The sequence below is a fragment of the Anser cygnoides genome, chromosome 2, assembly GCF_040182565.1.
Source record: "Anser cygnoides isolate HZ-2024a breed goose chromosome 2, Taihu_goose_T2T_genome, whole genome shotgun sequence".
NCBI lineage: Eukaryota > Metazoa > Chordata > Aves > Anseriformes > Anatidae > Anser > Anser cygnoides.
The window spans coordinates 161,926,456-161,943,895 of NC_089874.1; the positions used below are offsets into that span (position 1 = coordinate 161,926,456).

General features: G+C 43.7%; 1 protein-coding gene across 1 annotated transcript; it reads left to right on the plus strand.

Annotated features, from left to right (window-relative positions):
- The first annotated feature begins 1,754 nt into the window (after positions 1-1,754).
- PSCA (prostate stem cell antigen) lies at positions 1,755-6,051 on the plus strand. The gene is made up of 3 exons (XM_013190966.3): positions 1,755-2,022; positions 3,906-4,010; positions 5,597-6,051. The coding sequence occupies exons 1-3, from the start codon at positions 1,971-1,973 to the stop codon at positions 5,806-5,808; spliced, it is 369 nt and encodes a 122-aa protein (XP_013046420.3). The 5' UTR covers positions 1,755-1,970; the 3' UTR covers positions 5,809-6,051.
- The last annotated feature ends 11,389 nt before the right edge of the window (positions 6,052-17,440 follow it).

A 17,440-nucleotide genomic window follows, 5' to 3' on the forward strand; every position in this document is an offset into this window, starting at 1 on the left:
GAAAACATAAAGAGGTAAAACAAAAATTACCCTTAAATGTTTTTGAAAAAAGAACACCAGAGCCTGAAAGTGTATTGTTTTTTTCTCCAGCTATCCCATAGAAGTTGTCTATAAATGGGCTGTCCTTGGGAGAAAAAAATAAAATAAGATGAAGCAAAAGGCAATAGACACAGAAAGGAAGTTTTGTGGGGTTTTTTGTTTGTTTGTTTGTTTTTGTTTGTTTGTTTGTTTGTTTGTTTTTGTTCCTTTCCCTTCCTTTCTGTTCTGTTCCATTCAAGAGTTCAAAGAGGACTTGAAGATAAAAATCTTCTCATAGGAAACAGGATTTGCAAAATTATCCCCTGCATCCAAAGCTGTAACTCATGGTAGCACCATTAACATCAGCAGAGTTATTCTGGTTGATCTTCCATCACTCATCCTGCAGCCATTGATGAAGAGAAAAGATCCACCAACATGCCGACACACCTTCCTTTCAACTTGAAGTACCTGGTGTCATAAGAGGTAAATTGTGTGCAAGCAAGTCCCTGAAGGCTGTTACTGCAAAGCCTTATGCTCCTGAGATTTAAGAAGATCTTTCCTTTAAGAAGATTTTTCCTTTCCTTTCCTTTCCTTTCCTTTCCTTTCCTTTCCTTTCCTTTCCTTTCCTTTCCTTTCCTTTCCTTTCCTTTCCTTTCCTTTCCTTTCCTTTCCTTTCCTTTCCTTTCCTTTCCTTTCCTTTCCTTTCCTTTCCTTTCCTTTCCTTTCCTTTCCTTTCCTTTCCTTTCCTTTCCTTTCCTTTCCTTTCCTTTCCTTTCCTTTCCTTTTTCCTTTCCTTTCCTTTCCTTTCCTTTCCTTTCCTTTCCTTTCCTTTCCTTTCCTTTCCTTTCCTTTCCTTTCCTTTCCTTTCCTTTCCTTTCCTTTCCTTTCCTTTCCTTTCCTTTCCTTTCCTTTCCTTTCCTTTCCTTTCCTTTCCTTTCCTTTCCTTTCCTTTCCTTTCCTTTCCTTTCCTTTCCTTTCCTTTCCTTTCCTTTCCTTTCCTGCTGGTGTGCACTGAGAAGTGGCCAAAGGACATCATGGATGGAAGAGATCTCATCAACCGGCCAAAGAAAACATTTGTGCTTCAGTCTGGAATGTGGCTGAATTCATCCTCATCTGTGGTGGGAAATGCCATTTTCTTTAACAAGCCTGGATTATTTACAGTACACTCTGGTGAGAGTTCAAATGTCAAAACTGGACCCAACCTCTACTTGACAGAGAGGCCAATGAATAGAGGCATGCCACAGTGTATATGACGTGGAGGTAAGAATAATACCAGAGAAAGATATCACAAAGTCCCTTTTGTTTCAACACACTTCAAAAAAAAAAAAAAATGAATTGGGCATTGTCTCTTACTAGATTATAAGCAGTATACAGAAATAAATGTATGTGAGCACACAGTTACCTGAAAGAGTATTATGTGTTGTGATTTGCCCAAATACCTTGCCACTGCATGCCACCAGTGTCACATAGAGTCAGATAAAATAGCAGGAGGTGTGTATTTAAAAAAAAAATAATACGAAAACAAAACAAAACGTTTTGTGCTTGATTAAATAACAATAGCTCTACACAGGATAGCAGTGGGGGTGGAGAGCTCTGTTCACAGGGTGCGACCACAGTCTTGCTTGCCCCAGTGAGATGCATAAGGCCAACTTGTTCTAAGGAATTCGGGTTTTTTTCTTCCGCTCATGAACACTTTGCCCAAGGGTGGGAGGGAAGGCGAGGGTGTAGAAGTGGAGAGTTTTGGCAGCTGGGCAAGTCACAGTCAGATAGGAGAGGCACCTAAAGAAAATATCACCACCACAAAGCAACCCCTCCCTTGGTCCAGCATATAACCTCGCTCAGGTGCCTTCACAGGGTGATCTTCTGGGCATGCACGATCGCTGCCTCCCACAGTATATAAAGTACCCCACGAGGAAACAGCCCATATTCAGCACAAGAAAAGACATCCCAAAATGAAGGTTTTCTTCATTGTCCTCCTGGCAGCGGTCCTGTGCATGGACTCAGGTAAGATAGTCCTGCATCCTCTCCAGCATATCTTCAGCTAGGAGAAAAGGCTTTTTATGGGGTTTGGCAGTGAGGGAAGAAATGCTGATGCAGATGTTTTAAGATGTTTGTTTTTTGTTAAGATGTCCTGGGTGCTGTAGTGGAAAAAAATATATATATCGTGTGTCTCTGCTGATCCTTGTGCTGGGTAGAACAGCTTCCAGGCAAGATAAGTCCTATAAAACATTGAATTTAACTGACATAAAAATTACTTAATTATTTAATTATATATAGGGTTTTTCGGTTTTGTTATTTTTTCTTTTTCATAAAAGGGGGAGGGAGCATTATTATCACCCTTCCCATGCTATTAAAATGCCTGTTGCAGCATTTCTGCAAAGAGGTTTTGTTCCAGCTTGCTTTCTGACTCATTTTAAAAGTGGCCTCTGATGCTGCACAGATTGTTGGCGAGAAAGGAGGAGAGAAATGGGGAGAATACCACAGAATGTTGTTTTCTAGGCTGAATGGGTGATGGGTGGGATACAGGCAGCACAGATCTGTCACTTTTTTGGCCTGACTAGGAAAAAAACTGTTTAAAAACAGCTCTTCCCTATTACCAGAGAAGAGAAAATGCATATCTGAGCAGAAACTTGTCTCAAACAACAGAGGATGCTTAAGGAATAGACTGAGAAGGGTTTTGTACAGCCTTGGCCAGACCCTTTCCTCTGCCACCTTTCAGCAGAGTGCTCTGAAAAGTGACTTTCACTGTATTAAAAGTCAGATAAACATGACAACAGAGTGCAGCACTACAGATAATCTGGGGTCTGGCTGCTTGCTGAATCAGGCATTTATTTCAGAACATCTTGGAGAGGAGACCAAGATCTTCAAATTACTTCCTGTTCCTGCTCTGAATAACACTTATTTCTAGTTAGGGCTTGTCTGTGTCCTGAAAAAGTGTTTTAGGTTTAAGGGTATTGAAGAAACCGTGAGACAAGCCTGGCAGTCAGGGGGTTAAAGTGCTTATGGACATTCACAGCACACTTAGAAGGCTGCAAAGCTCCAGAGATGCCCTGGGGCACAGGGAGGTAATAGGAACAGGTAATTGCACCATGCTCTCATTCCTTGGGGGACTATTTTTCATGAGGACTAGACACTTGTAAACTACACTGCTTATTCTGCCTTGTCTTGACCCGTGTCACTGCTCAGAAGGTGTTAACAGCACTGACTTTGGTCCCCCATGTCCATGATGGGGTGGGAACACGTGGTGACATGATAAAGTGACATGAAAGCCCTTTCTGCTCGCCTTTTGCTTTCTAAGAGGGAGTATGGGAGAGCAGGTGGCACAAGCTGGCCAAACCGAGCAAAAGGGATGGAAGAAACCTTGCAAATCCCCTGCTCCACCCCTCCCTCTTCCTCTCTTTCCCCTGGGCTTTCTCATTTCAATGGGGAAATGCCTCAGCTAAAGCTCACAAGCACCCTTGGCACAACACTCCTGTCTATAGAGGCAGGTGAACAACATCAACCTGTCCTTTTGGGGACTTGATCCTTCCATCTCTGCTCAATTCATGAGCAGAGTATCTCAAATGTTAAGGAAGGAGTAGCCCCCTTGCCATTGACTGATGAGAGCAGATAACCTGCTGGTCTCTTTTTGCCCCCCTCCTTGTACTACCTACATCAGGAGCTGCTCCAGCACCTACCAAATATCCTCTCATCCCAAGCAAACATAACATTCTCCACCAAAAATGGAAAAAAATAGACAAACACAGCACTGTTTTCCCAATAACAGAGGTACTGCCTTCCTTTGAGCACCCAGAAAAAGGGTTCTGATTCCCAGCGCATGCACTAAATTTGGTTACCTGGAGAGCTTCAGATGGATTTTTCTTACAACCCCTCTCGGTCTCTTGCAGGTTATTCTCTGAGGTGTTTCAGCTGCAAGTCAAAACTCAGCAATGACAACTGTAAGGAAGAAGTGAACTGCAGCGGAAAGAGCACATGCAAGACAGAAGTGATCAGTAAGGCAAAGTGGGGGTGGGCAACGCGTGGGGGGGTTGTGTTGTTGGAGCCAGGCATGGCCCCAGCCTTGGGTTCCCAGTCATCCCCACCTGATCTAGACACACCAGCTGGTGTGGGCCAGCAAAGCCTGGTGTTCATCAGGAAGAGAAAAGTCATCTGGTGAGAAGTGGCGAGGAAAAAATTTTGGATGAGTTCCAGTTTAGATAGGAATGACAGAAAAACAATGGTTAACCCTTTTTGATATCTAATGTCTTAGTAGTGCTCCTGGCCATCACCAATGGTGTGATTACAAAGTCATGTGGATGATGTATCTCATAAATTGCTCTGTGTTGGCCAGTAGGTCATATGAAGTATTGAACAGTATGGCCAGTGCCTGCAAAAATATTCGAGAGTGCAGCTGCTTTTTACTGCACATAGCTGAGCAGGGAAGTAGTGGTTAAGGACAAGGCAGTATGAATAATATCTACCAATATCTCTCACCTGTGCAAAATAAAGCTTCTTTTTCTTCCTTAATATCAAAGATTTTTTGCTTACAAGGGCAATAATCTTATAGCTTTGAAAAGTTAAATACATGGGTTGCAATGTGAGGGGCTGCACTTCAGCAAAAGCTGACTAGGGAAATTCAATGGAAAGGACAGAATTTCACTTTGCCCGTCACAGCCAGCTCTGAATGCACCCAGCTTGTGTGTCTCCAGGTAAAATCTGTTAATGGATTATGACTTAATTCTTCCAATCTTGAAAAATAAAAGTAACCCTTGTTCACCGTGTGCAGATTTGTGGTGCATGCTCAGTTGCTCTTGGGGCACAAAACCCATTGGTGGCGTGTTCAAAGTCATCTGTCAGGCAGTGAATGCAATATCTCCAGTAGGCACCCTCCTTGTCAGTACTGCACAAACCCACGGCCGTGCATTCACATAAAGGAGAGCCAACCTGCTGGCCTTACACACTAAGCTTGAATATGGCAAAGGCTTAGTGCTTTGATTAAATTATGCAAGACCAGGAGATCTCATGTAAAGTGTAATCTGACCATGGGGGGAAAACAAAACTAAACAAAAACAAACAAAAAAAAAAAAAGGCCCTGCATCTGACAAACAGATCATATAATTCTGCCATATATGAAAGGGGCATAGGAGCATAGCCCTGTTTCTGTAATTCCTCTGGACGGTGAAAGGCTCCGTGTAATGAAGGTGTATAGGATAGGTGCAAAGATTGTCCCCCCCACTTGTTCCTCATCTGTTTGTAGTGTAGACTCCCAGACAAAGCTGTAAATGGCTGCTTTTGTTATTAACTATATTATCAAAATTTATGCAGGTGGTGCTGCTTCAGAAGTCCCTGAGAACTGTGCTGTGGAACACACTGCCTCAAGCAAGTGATCAGGGATTGAATTCCTTCCCTCCCTACTGACGAACTGACACCCCAAAAATAAAACCTGCAATAGCAAAACATGTAGATATTGTTAAAGATATTTTCTTTTCCCATGCAGTAAACCTAGATAAGAATTAACATCTTGTTATTCAGATCAATGATCCTTGGCTTGGGTAACATTTCACTGAGTCCTTGGAGTAATGGTCCTGTTTCCTTCCAGGGATCATCGGGCTCTTCAGCATCATCAGCAAGGGCTGTGAATCAACATGTGAAGCAGACTTTCAGGACTTCAAAGTGGGCAACAGGAATGTCTCTTGCTGCAGCACCGACCTCTGCAACGTCAATGCAGCTGGCAGTGTGAGGAGCAGCTATGGGATGGCAGCAGGGATATCAGCTAGCGTGCTCTGGGCCTTCCTGAACAACAGATGGTGAGGAGGGAAGAGGAATCCCATGACCACGGGAAGTCTTGGAGCACCCCTGTTATGATGGGAATTGTAGCTGGAAGCAATTTGGTGTGTTGCATACAGCGTCTTTGGAGCTGATGGCAGATCTTTGCCTTATGATAGCTTCTTTATTGCTATTACTGTATTGCTGTATTGCTGCTAGATGAGAAAATGTGTGTGCATACAATCCATGTAACACCTAAAATATACATATTTCTAAATCAAATGTGAGTGTGTTGCATGTGTATCACTCAGGCGTGTATTCCAGCACTCAGCAGGAGCTGCAGGTGCATCTGTTTTGCATGTCTGGCCATTGCTCCGTCTTGGTCATTGCAGTGTAATGACCATATGTGCTGTGAGATGCCATGGCACAGCAGAATAAGGGTGGCAACTGTACCTCCAAAACTTGAGGGGCCATAATTTATGACAAATTCTGGAAGGCACATGCCCCAAGAATTACACCTGAAAAGAAACTTACTTGTGACCAAGATTCTGGGTTCTTACACTTTGTTAGCTACTACACAAGACAAAAGAAATGCCCACATTCCCTGCTACGTGTGCTTATGGTCACTCATAGACCTTCCCACAGCCCTAGCGTCCTTGGGATGGTGGGCAGATCTGCACAGTCAGGTACCTGGAGCACCATGGAAGGCAGTAACTGTTGGAGAGAAGTGGAAAGTGTGTTCCCGGTGTGTCCTGGTTGATCCATGGGTGACCTGAGGTTGCCTGCAAGTTGTGGGTTTGCCCGCAAGTCTTTGTGAAGTCAGCACAGCAGTGGGAGGAGGACTGAAAGGGAGGGAGGTTGGCCAAGTGCCCCATTTTCCTCCCTCATACCCTAAGGACTCCTGGAACTGCAAAGGATCTGCAGAGCCACAGGCTGAAATAACAGAGAACCATTTATTCGGAAGAGATGAGTCATCTGCAGATGACCAGAGCACCCAATGCTATGGGACAAAGGCCAGCATCAAATTTCGGATGAAGTCAACGGGATGTCAGAGAATAATGACACTGTCTGCTGTTGTGAAAGAGAAAAGTACCTAAATCCTTGGGACACAAGGCATTAACAAGCTGTTAATTGTAGGAGGCAGGGAAGGGGTTTTCCCAAAGGGTAATCCAGGATGAACCACCTTCTTCATACCAGGACTGTCTGGTTATCAGCAGAGGGAGGATATTGGACACCTGTGGGGTATTTTATTTCAGTTCTTGCAAACCTCCTGAGTCTCAGTCACTGCAAAGGAGGCTCATCCATCTGTATGCATCCCAGCCAGGCTGTTTTCTGCATGGCTGACCAGCTCCATGACCTCTCCAATCCAGGGGCTCATCTTCTTATGCTGTAGGAAGGTCCCCGACATGCTACCGCCCTGCGCCCACTTTCTCAAATAACTCCCAGGCAGTGAGGCACGTCCACACCCAGGCATGGTTCCCAAATGCCATAGTCACAGCAGCATGACTATGATGGCCCTGCCTGGAGACTGAGAGTTTGGCTGTATGGGAATGGTCAAAACCTGTTAGCAAGCCCAGCCAGAGGAGTCCCCAGGGATATTCAGTGAGGTGCAGCATCTGTTATCAGCTCCCAGCTGCTGGAGAGGTCAAACACATTCAGTGTAGGGATATACCTGGAGTTTTTGCATGTACTGTGGGGTGAGGAGAGGTTTGATATCTTAATGTGAGGACCAGCTGCAATGGGCACAGTAAAGAGCGGGGTAGGAAGCATCTGCAGACACGATGTGGTACAAACTGGTGGAACTCACTGCCTCTTGATGGGTCCTGGCATGGTACTTGCAATAACAAGACACTTCACTCCCCGTTCAGGTCACCGACAGACAGTCTCAAAAACAACTTAATTCTGGGAAGGGTTAGGAGGTGGCACACTTAGGTAGAAAAATGACTCAGCCATGGGTCAGAACCAGGGCTGGGTCAGGGCAGGACCAGGAAGAGGACTGTTTTCGCAGGTGCTGTGACTGCATGTTGACAAAAAGGCTGGCCTCCCCTCCTGCCTTGCAACCCCCTAATAAACACAGACAGGGATTGTTTCCTCCTGTTCTGCACCCTTTTTCAGCAGCGTGCTCGGTTAGTGCAGCCAAGCTGGCATCACACAAATACACAAGCTCTGGCCGAAGGTCAGTTTGTTGAGAAAATGTGCTGAGAGCTGTTTGCTGGGTCAAACGCAACATTTTTTTGAAAACAAGGCTATGTTTTATTCCCCCATAAAAGCTGTTTCTTGACTTTGCTGGGTGAGCAGTTCTATCAGTTCTTCTCCACACTTTCTTTCCACACTTTGTCTGCTTCTTTCCATACTTATCAGGAGGGCCTAAAATTGACAGTGCTTTTAAACAATTCAATCTACCATGTATGCAAGAGATTTCTATACCTTCCGGATCATTCATTTAAATAATAAAGAGTTGCACAGTAAAATGGATTTTTTTTTTCTTTCAAAGGGCAGTAGTTACATTTTCCAAAAAATGCATTTATATTATGGACTGAAAGTAAAACCAATTCTCCAGTGAGGGTACCTCCTACAGATGGGAAAAGTAAAAAAAAAAAACCTCTGATCTGGAATAAATGCCTTGGGATGATTTTTATGATAGGAAACATTACAAATGTACATTCAGAGTAAAAGAAAAGTGTTTATTGGATTATTTCTATGGTACTGTATTTGCTGCTGGTAGTATTCATTATCTCTGTGGATAGGGATTAGGGGAAGCATTTCCTATGGCCCATCAGCAGTTACAATCAGCGTCTGTACCTGATTTGAAAAAACATCACCAAGGTTACCTGAATTGAGCCCAATTTTCTGCAGCTGGTTAAAAAATATTTTCATGACATTGGAGAACATCTCTGGTGCTGAGAGACAAGATGAGCCAGTATTTAAGGACTAGTAGTTCCTCGCTGTGCTTCACGTCTCTTTTGTGGCCTGGGGCAAGTTGCACAGCCTCTCCATACCTCTATCTTGTACAGATGTTATCAGGTGCAATCTATCAAGAGATGTTCACATAGTGACTTTAATGGGGACAGGCGAAAGACACAGGCTAAAAATAAGCCTGAAAAGAGTGAGCTAGTGTAACGTAGGCAGGGAAGGACTACCTGCTACCCACCCACCCTGCACAGCCACATTCCTGCTCACTATTATGCACACACAGTTGTGCAACAAGTTTTTCAATGATCCAAACAGACGTAGGGAGAGCCCACAGCGAGCTCTGTTCTTACAATCAATCAGTCACTAGGCTGTCACTAAAAACAATCAACAGACCTGCCCTTTGATTTCAGAACATCGCTAAAGTAACTGCACCCATCACTCACCCTGGGCAAGGCTGGCTGGGCAAGGCTGGTGAAGCCAAGCTCATGCCATGTTGACTCATCCCACTCCCATTCTGCCTCTTAAAAACTGTGTGGCAGAGAGATCCCTAAGTAGTTCAGTTCTGATCTTACCTTGAGCTCTCTTGATGTCTTTCTAAGCTAAATCAGGACTCCCTGAAAAGCAGATTCTGCACCCTTGCTTCCTCTTGATACACAACTCTGTGGATACTCTTGATACACAACTCCTATTGCAGCCTTGATCTTACCTCTGTAGGGGTGCTATGGTTTATGTCTACTAGCCCATATTATGTGGACATTGCTTTATAAAGTTACCAGCTTATTTAAACACCTTTATATACCTCAGCTGTGTTCACCACCCACTCTGCAATGGCCTCAATGCTCCTCACGGGCTCATGTTAATCTCTGCCAGTGCTTCTCCGTGTGAATCACTTCTAGACACTGTGGACCCAGCCCCTGGCTCTCCATGCCCAGGGTAGTTTGACTGCCCCCTGCAACAGAGATGACTGGTGTAGGTCTGCATCAGGAAAGGAAAAAGTTTCACTCCCTCCCAACTGGTTACTTTCATTAGAGATTCAATCTGGTTTTGAAGGAATTTGTGGAATGAGGACTTCACCCAGACCCAGTGAGTGAAAGTGGAGCAATGGGCAGGGAGGGGATTTGTTTTCATCAGGGGTCACTGCATGTTGAGTTATTTGCAGGCACCCACCCGTCTTCCCAGGTGGCAGTGGAGGGGTGTATCCACAATGTCACACACACGAGTGCCTTCTGTCCACACTACTTGTGCTTATGTCTTCTGCTTTCGATTTGTACACAGCTGCCTCACTGCATCCTTTAAGCCTGTTTTCTGCTATGTAGTAAGGAGGTGTGTTTGTTTGCTCCCCCAGACAAATTCAAGAAGAAATGGTGCAATCTCTGGCTGTAACATCCAGTGTTTCTGTAGTGAAGAGAAAGGTGTTCATCCTGCTTAAAATACTGACGTTGAGAAAGACTAGTTTTTATGATGCCAAATCAACTGCAGTGATTAAAAGCCATGCTGAAGAGAAGAAGCCTTGGCTAAGATTCAAACAATCATTTGAGATGTGATAATTTGAATACATCTGACCTATTCCTTTACACTTTAAACGAGCTCTAGAAAAATAAAGGAAGGTTAGATTTGACATTATAAGCCGACCATTCAAAGTTTAAATGTGAAAATTTATAAGAAAACAATTAAGAAAACAACCCTCCCTGCTCTTTCTTTGGCATGCCATAGAGAAGCAGGGAATGGCAATCCTTTGACAAGAGTGTATTGCTCATGTGCAAGCACTGCTTCTGGACCGAATCCAACTGCCTGGCAGTAAAATGGCAGAGAATTTCACAACAGTTCTCACACCCATGTACAAATACACTTATTTCTCTGCCCTTCATAGAATCATGGAATCATTCAGGTTGTAAAAGACCTCTAAGATCATCTAGTCCAACCTTTAACCTAGTACTGAAGTCCACCACTAAACCATGCTACTGAGTTCTACATCTCCACATTTCTTGAAGACCTCCAGGGATGGTGACTCAACCACTACCCAGGGCAGCCTGTTCCAATGCTGCACAACAATTTCAGTAAAGAATTTTCTCCTAATATCCAACCTAAACCTTCCGTGGTGCAACTTGAGACCATTTGCCCTCCTCTTATCACTTGGTACTTGGGAGAAGAGACTGATCCCTACCTCACTATAGCCTCTTTTAAGGTAATTGTAGGGCATGATAAGGTCTCCCCTGAAGCCTCCTTTTCTCTAGGTTAAACAACCCCAGCTCCCTCAGCTGCTCCTCATAAGACTTATTCTTATGACCCTTCACCAGCATTTTTGGCCTTCTTTGGACACTCTCCAGCACCTCCATGTCCTCCTTGTAGTGAGGGGCCCAAAACTGAACGCAGTACTCAAGGTGAAGCCTCACCAGAGCTGAGTACAGGAGGACACTCACCTCCCTGGTCCTGCTGGCTGCACTATTTCTGATACAAGCCAGGATGCTGTTGGCCTTCTTGGCCACCTGAGCACATTGTTGGCTTATATAAGCCAGCTATTAACCAATACCCTGAGATCCCTTTCCAACAGGCAGTTTTCCATCCACTTTTTTCCCAGCCTGTAGCTCTGCATGGGGTTGTTGTGCCCCAAGTGCAGGTCCTGGCACTTGACCTTGTTGAACTTCATACAGTTGGCCTCGGCCCATCGGTCCAGCCTATCCAAGTCCTTCTGCAGGGCTTTCCTACCTTCGAGCAGATCAACACTCAAGCCTAACTTGTCTGGAAACTTACTGGAGGTGCACTCGATCCCCTCATCCAGGTCACTGATGAAGATATTGAAGAGAACTGGCCCTAATACTGAGCCTTGGGCGACACCATTAGAGACAGGCCTCCAGCTGGATTTAGCTCCATTTACCATGACTCTTTGAGACCAGCCACCCAGCCAGTTTTTAACCCAACAACGCGTACACCTGTCCAAGCCATGAGCAGTCATCTTCTTCAGGAGAATGTTGTGGGAAATGGTGCCAAAAGCCTTATGGAAGTAGACCACATTCACAGCCTTTCTATCATCAACTGAGTGCATCACCTTGTCGTAGAAGGAGATCAGGTTCATCAATCAGGACCTGACTTTCTTAAACCCATGCTGACTGGGCCTGATCGCCTGGTTGTCCAGTAAATGCTGTGTGACGGCACTCAAGATAATCTCCATGAGCTTCCCTGGTGCCAGGGTCAGACTGACAGGCCTGTAGTTTCCCAGATCCTCCTTCTGGCCCTTCTTGTAGATGGGCATCACATTTGTTAACTGCCAGTCAACTGGGACCTCCCCTGATAGCCAGGAGGCTATCATAATCCTGTGCAATTAATTTTTCTTCCTTCCTGTTTCTGAAACAAATTCTCTGCTACCAGGTACTCTTCAAATACTGCAGCTCTCCACCATTTCTCCATGGGAACCCCCAGGAGGATGGGGAAAGGAAGCCATTTCCTTGGCCATGGGGACCTGTCATTATGATGTCTTCCAGCATCCATGAGAAACAAGGAGCCTGAAGACAGTTACAAGCATGTCCAAGTTGGAAGTGCAATACTAGCTACTACTCAAACTTCAATCTGTTAAACAAATCTTGATCTGAAGATCTGATGACAGTAACATCTGAGATAAAGGCAATGAGACAGAACAATGTTGGCCTGAAGAAATACCCATCAGCCAAGAGCCATTCATATCAGAGAGCAGGAACACCCACGGGTTGGATGGAAAATTGTGCCATATTTCCCAGGCTGGAAATTCGAGGATGACCCTTACGCATCATGCTAATGCAGGTGGAGTTACTTCCCAAAAGCCCAGGAAAACTTTTAAGTCCTGAGGTCAAGAACCCAACAGAAGCCCAAAGAAGCCAACAGAGAAACGTTATTGCTGACCTTGACACCTGTGAATATGGAGGCTGCAAGCTGCACAGCTGGAGGAAAGGGAGAGGACGTGTGGGCAGAAGAGTTGCAGACTTTGTCTTTCTTGTTGTCAACAGGCGCTGTCATTAAAGGCAGCAAAGAACAGACATATCTCTGAATCTCACCATCATTCCCTCCCTGTGCTCAAACTTGCCTCTAAGGACAGCAAAAATACTTATCTCCTCTTCCTTCCTGGTCTACCTGATGTCCAGCTTCATCACAAGCACCATAATACTGTAACCAAGCCAACAGCTTTCCTTCACTCTGTCTGTGACCTGCTCATGACTCCTTCTCATCTCACCCATGTTCCAGCAACACCATTTCAACAATTGCTTCCATGTCCTTGTTTTGTACAGATTTGTGTCTTTTGTTTCCCTTAATGTCTATGAAAGCTGAGGTCACCACACAGTCTTTCACAAATAGAAGACGTCTCTCTTTTCTATCCCTACACGTTTCATAGCAATTTTAAGGACTCGACTGGTTCAAAAGTTCTTAGAGACAGTCAGATGGGCAGAAAATACATCTGTATATATGTACACAGTGTGACAATTGATGGAAAAGAGGTTAAGAAATTATCAAAATAAGTCTCATTCACGCAGTTTTATATTTACTAAGCACTGAGCCCTGTCCAGATCTTCAATAAAGCACACAGGTGATTTCCAACTAAAGCTTAATCACAGAACAGAATGACTACCCAGAGAATATTGCCCAGCTAGATTTATACTTAATCTAGGTATAGAAACTTCCGCGGTCTCATTTCTGCATAGAACTCCATAGGAAGATATAAAGTCTATGCTATGGAAGAACTTAAGTTCTTGCAGGACTTTTATCAGATATCCATAAACGTCAAGAATTCACTGGTGCAGAAGAAATTCAAATGCAGACATTATCAGGGCCTCCACCACAATATCATTTCCCCTTGTGGTACTTTTTAACATTATTTTATGGGTTCTAAGGCCCAGTTAAGGATTAATCAAAACCATGAAGGACCCATGCAACCCATTATACCACCTGCTAGGAACCCCCCTAACAAGCTCTAGAGGTGGGATATATGTACGTATGACTCAGAAATTCAAGATGGGTAAAGGACAAAAAAAGCATTATCTTCAAAATCACAGAAACCAAAATACAAACAATTTACCACTTTTCTAACCTTCAGGGTTTGGTCCAGCAAGTTCCAGGCTGAGAGGTTTCAACTATGCTAAAAAATTAAGCTAGGCCAGGGGACACTTCTGGGCACTGAAGATTAGCCATGCCTACTGTTACCAGCATGGGTTAGGCCCAAGGATCTGCCAAACAGTTCCTGGCTATGATAGAGGAATTAACACAAGCTAGTGACCATTTCCAGGATGCAGTTTGGGTGTCATCACTCTTTTTTTTTTTTTTTTGGCAGGAAGAAGAGTCACACACCATTAATTGCTAGTCAAATTCAGTGCCAGAGACTGGTCTTGGGCATCTTTAATTTTTTAGGTACCTTCCAACATCAGTTTTAACCAAAATGCCATATCTGTTGAAGTTGAACTATGCAGAAAATACTGAAGAAGAGGATTTTTATTCAGGCACTGAAGAATTGTGAGTAAAATGTGGTATGATGCTCTCATCTAAATGTGGGATTTCTGGAGCAGGAGACAGAAACAGTCATGCAGGAAGGATAGTTAGCCTGACCCAGCAGCTGGTATATAAATCTCAATTACTACAGCAGCAATCTGTGCAAGCTAAACTGGTTTGTCATTAATTAATATCAGCAGCTACATGCTAAATATCCTGAGAACGAAAATCCCTCTTCCAAATGGATGCAGGAGTTCTCGATCTGAGCCATTCCCTCCCAAATCCTTGGGAAAGTGCCTTCAGCCAGTCAGTACCTCAACCCCAAAAGAGACCTGCCAAAAGAGACACCTCTTCCCTGTGCCTTGCAAGACAGAGCTGCATATTTTTATTCTCGTTGCTCAGCAGGTATAGCTATCAACCAAACTGCACCAGTTCATTTACCTGTAAAAATGGACTTCCAAATTTATAGGACTCTTGTGCTGAGGGAGGTCAACATGGGTAACACTGTACCCCCTTCTGGAGAAGTGACTCTTCCCCAAAGACCACTTTATTAGAGTGAAAAAGGTGCAAAGAACAGAAATAGACAACCTGCTCTCTGGGATGGATGTTTATTCCCCAAATGTGGAACAGAAGAGATTAATATTTTCCTGCGCACATTTCACCATGCTTCCTGTAATGCGAAGGGTGTAGCAGAACTAAATGGGAAGCCAATCTACAGCACTGTGTGGGTACTTCAAGGCAAATTCCTTGTCATCACCACCCTGATGATTCATCCTGAAATACAAAACACTGGACACCTTTACATCACAGAAATTACCCTGAAACATTCTCTTCCTCGCTCCTGGCTTTCGGATTAAGATGTTAATGTAAACAAGCCCAAAGTTTTCAGGCTGAAGTAGACTATAGGGCAGCCTCTTTCCTATTCAGTGGTGTGATAAGAAGCAGTCGTTATCCTGAAATAACCAAGGATGTAAAAGGCAGAGTGGCCATGCGAACACCTCTGAAGACGCCTGGTAAGAGGGGCTGTGCTGGACTACCTCACATAATGGGGATGATGTTTATTCAAGAGGAGACTAAGAGGAAAAGGGCCTTATCTACTGCATCTATGTCTTTAACAGGATCATGGAAGAATTCAAGAATAACACCTCTGTCTCAAAAGCCCACAACCAAGTGAATACTTCATTTCTGTCACCCTTATTATCCTACTCACACCTCCCCAGGAGTATCTAGACAGAGTTGACATGAGGCTTGTCAATGAGTTGAGCAGAAGTTAAGTGTGGGTGTCTCTCATCTTACATGGGGTGACTTTCAAAACTGCTTAGGTCCCCCCATACCCAACAGAGATGCTGCCTGGTTGCTTCTTTCTTCACCACCCACTTCTACCACTCCACATACCCCCGTCCTGGATTACTAGGGCACTGGCATAGAAAAAAACAGGCATTGGCCTGTGGAAAATCTCATTTCATCTGTGCCCAGAGCTGAGCATTATTCCTGTCCATGCACTCTAATTTCTAGCTATGGGAGATATTTGCACGTTTAGAATAGCAAATGATGCATCTATGCAACATTTTTGGGGCAGGACAGTACTGTTAGGCTCACTGAACAGATGGTTGTTGAAGGCTGTGGAGACTAGGCTGCATCAAAAGAAGCGTGGCCAGCAGGTCAAGGGAGGTGATTGTCCCCCTCTGCTCTGCTCTTGTGAGAACCCATCTGGAGTGCTGTGTTCAGCTCTGGGGCCCTCAACACAAGAAGGACACGGATCTGTTAGAGTAGGTCTAGAGGAGGGCCATGAAAATGATCAAACAGCTGCAGCACCTCTCCTGTGAAGAAAGGTCAAGAGAGTTGAAGTTCTGCCTGGAGAAGAGAAGGCTCCAGGGCTGCAGCCTTTTAATATAAAAAGGGGACTTATAAGAAAGATGAAGAAAGACTTTTTACCATAGCCTGTAGTGACAGGATAAGGGGCAACAGTTCTAAAATTAAAACAGATTTTAATGGGATATAAGGAAGAATTTTTTCATGGTTATGGTGGTGAGACAGATTGTCCAGAGAAGTTAGGGATGGAAGTGTTCAAAATCAGAATGGACAGGGCTTTGAGCAACAAGATCTAGTGAAAGATATCCCTGCCTGTGGCACGGGGGTTGGACTAAATGATCTTAAAGTATCCCTTCCAACCCAAACAATTCTATGATTTTATGATTCTATGATTTACAATCTTTCAAGGTCTTTACAGCAAATATTAAACAAGAGAACTCCAAAGTCAGTTCCTCAGGATCTGCACTACTGCCCTCCTCCAGACTGATATCTTCCTCCCAACACTTAAAAAACTTTCAACCCTTCAACTTCCAATGCTTTAAAAAGTTCTCACCATGTTCGTGTTTCACTTCATTTGTGTTTTCTGTCTTTCCATGATTTTCCCCTCTTTAAAACACCACTCTTAATCCTGGTATGTTATTGATGCCAGAAAAATAACTCAGCAGGATTTTTCCCCCTCCTTTCTTTCTTTTAGGCAATTTGTAATCATGTAATACCATCTCAAAACTGATCAATTTATGAACAACGTTTGGACCTGTTGGTCAACATGCTGTGTCTGTAAGAGTTAGAGAATGGGAAATGTCCTTTATTTCCTTGCTTCAACTTGAACACATTAAACTCTTTCATTCTACACCAGGTGTGGTTATTTCTATTTCTGGACACCTGTCCTCATGCTGCCATTACTCCCAAAGTCAAAAGCTTTCCATATTGAATACATGGTTTGATTTAATACTCAAGTTTACATCTTATTCCATCTTCACTACTTTATTTTGTCTCCCAATGTAAGGGATTTTAATGCTGTAATGTCCTTCCTGTTACCTAAGTCATTTTGACTATTGTAAATTTTCACTTTACGTATTTCTTAACCTCTGACATATCATTTAGCCTGCTTCTCAGTTTATCCTTCCACTCTTTCTAGGCTTATCTCTTATTCCCACTATAAACTTAAACAAGTTTTTTTCACTCATTTCAGCCCACAGTTCTTTTTCTGTAGATGTTTATTCCTAACTTTTCCTCATTAGGAAAACATATTCTAGACATCTCTCTGAATTTTTGATTATAGGGAACCACTGGATTCATGTCTCACAATCCCATATTTGAGCTCAAATTTCACTCACTCTTTCCGTACCCACTGTATAGCAACACATCTTTAGCATCTGTTTAACGTAAACTCAATTAATCCAATACTAGACAGGATCAGGGGAGAATATTGTTCCAAGTGTGTTAGATTCCTGAGTCCAGCCATCACATTATGCCATTTCGATAAACAGATCTACAAGGAGGG

What these genes read in the sequence shown, in the direction of transcription:
- PSCA (XM_013190966.3), top strand. Translation starts at nt 1,971, where the DNA reads ATGAAGGTTTTCTTCATTGTCCTCCTGGCAGCGGTCCTGTGCATGGAC. An exon ending in GGTCCTGTGCATGGACTCAG is followed by an intron (nt 2,023 to 3,905) that starts GTAAGATAGTCC and finishes GGTCTCTTGCAG; the next exon opens with GTTATTCTCTGAGGTGTTTC. An exon ending in ATGCAAGACAGAAGTGATCA is followed by an intron (nt 4,011 to 5,596) that starts GTAAGGCAAAGT and finishes GTTTCCTTCCAG; the next exon opens with GGATCATCGGGCTCTTCAGC.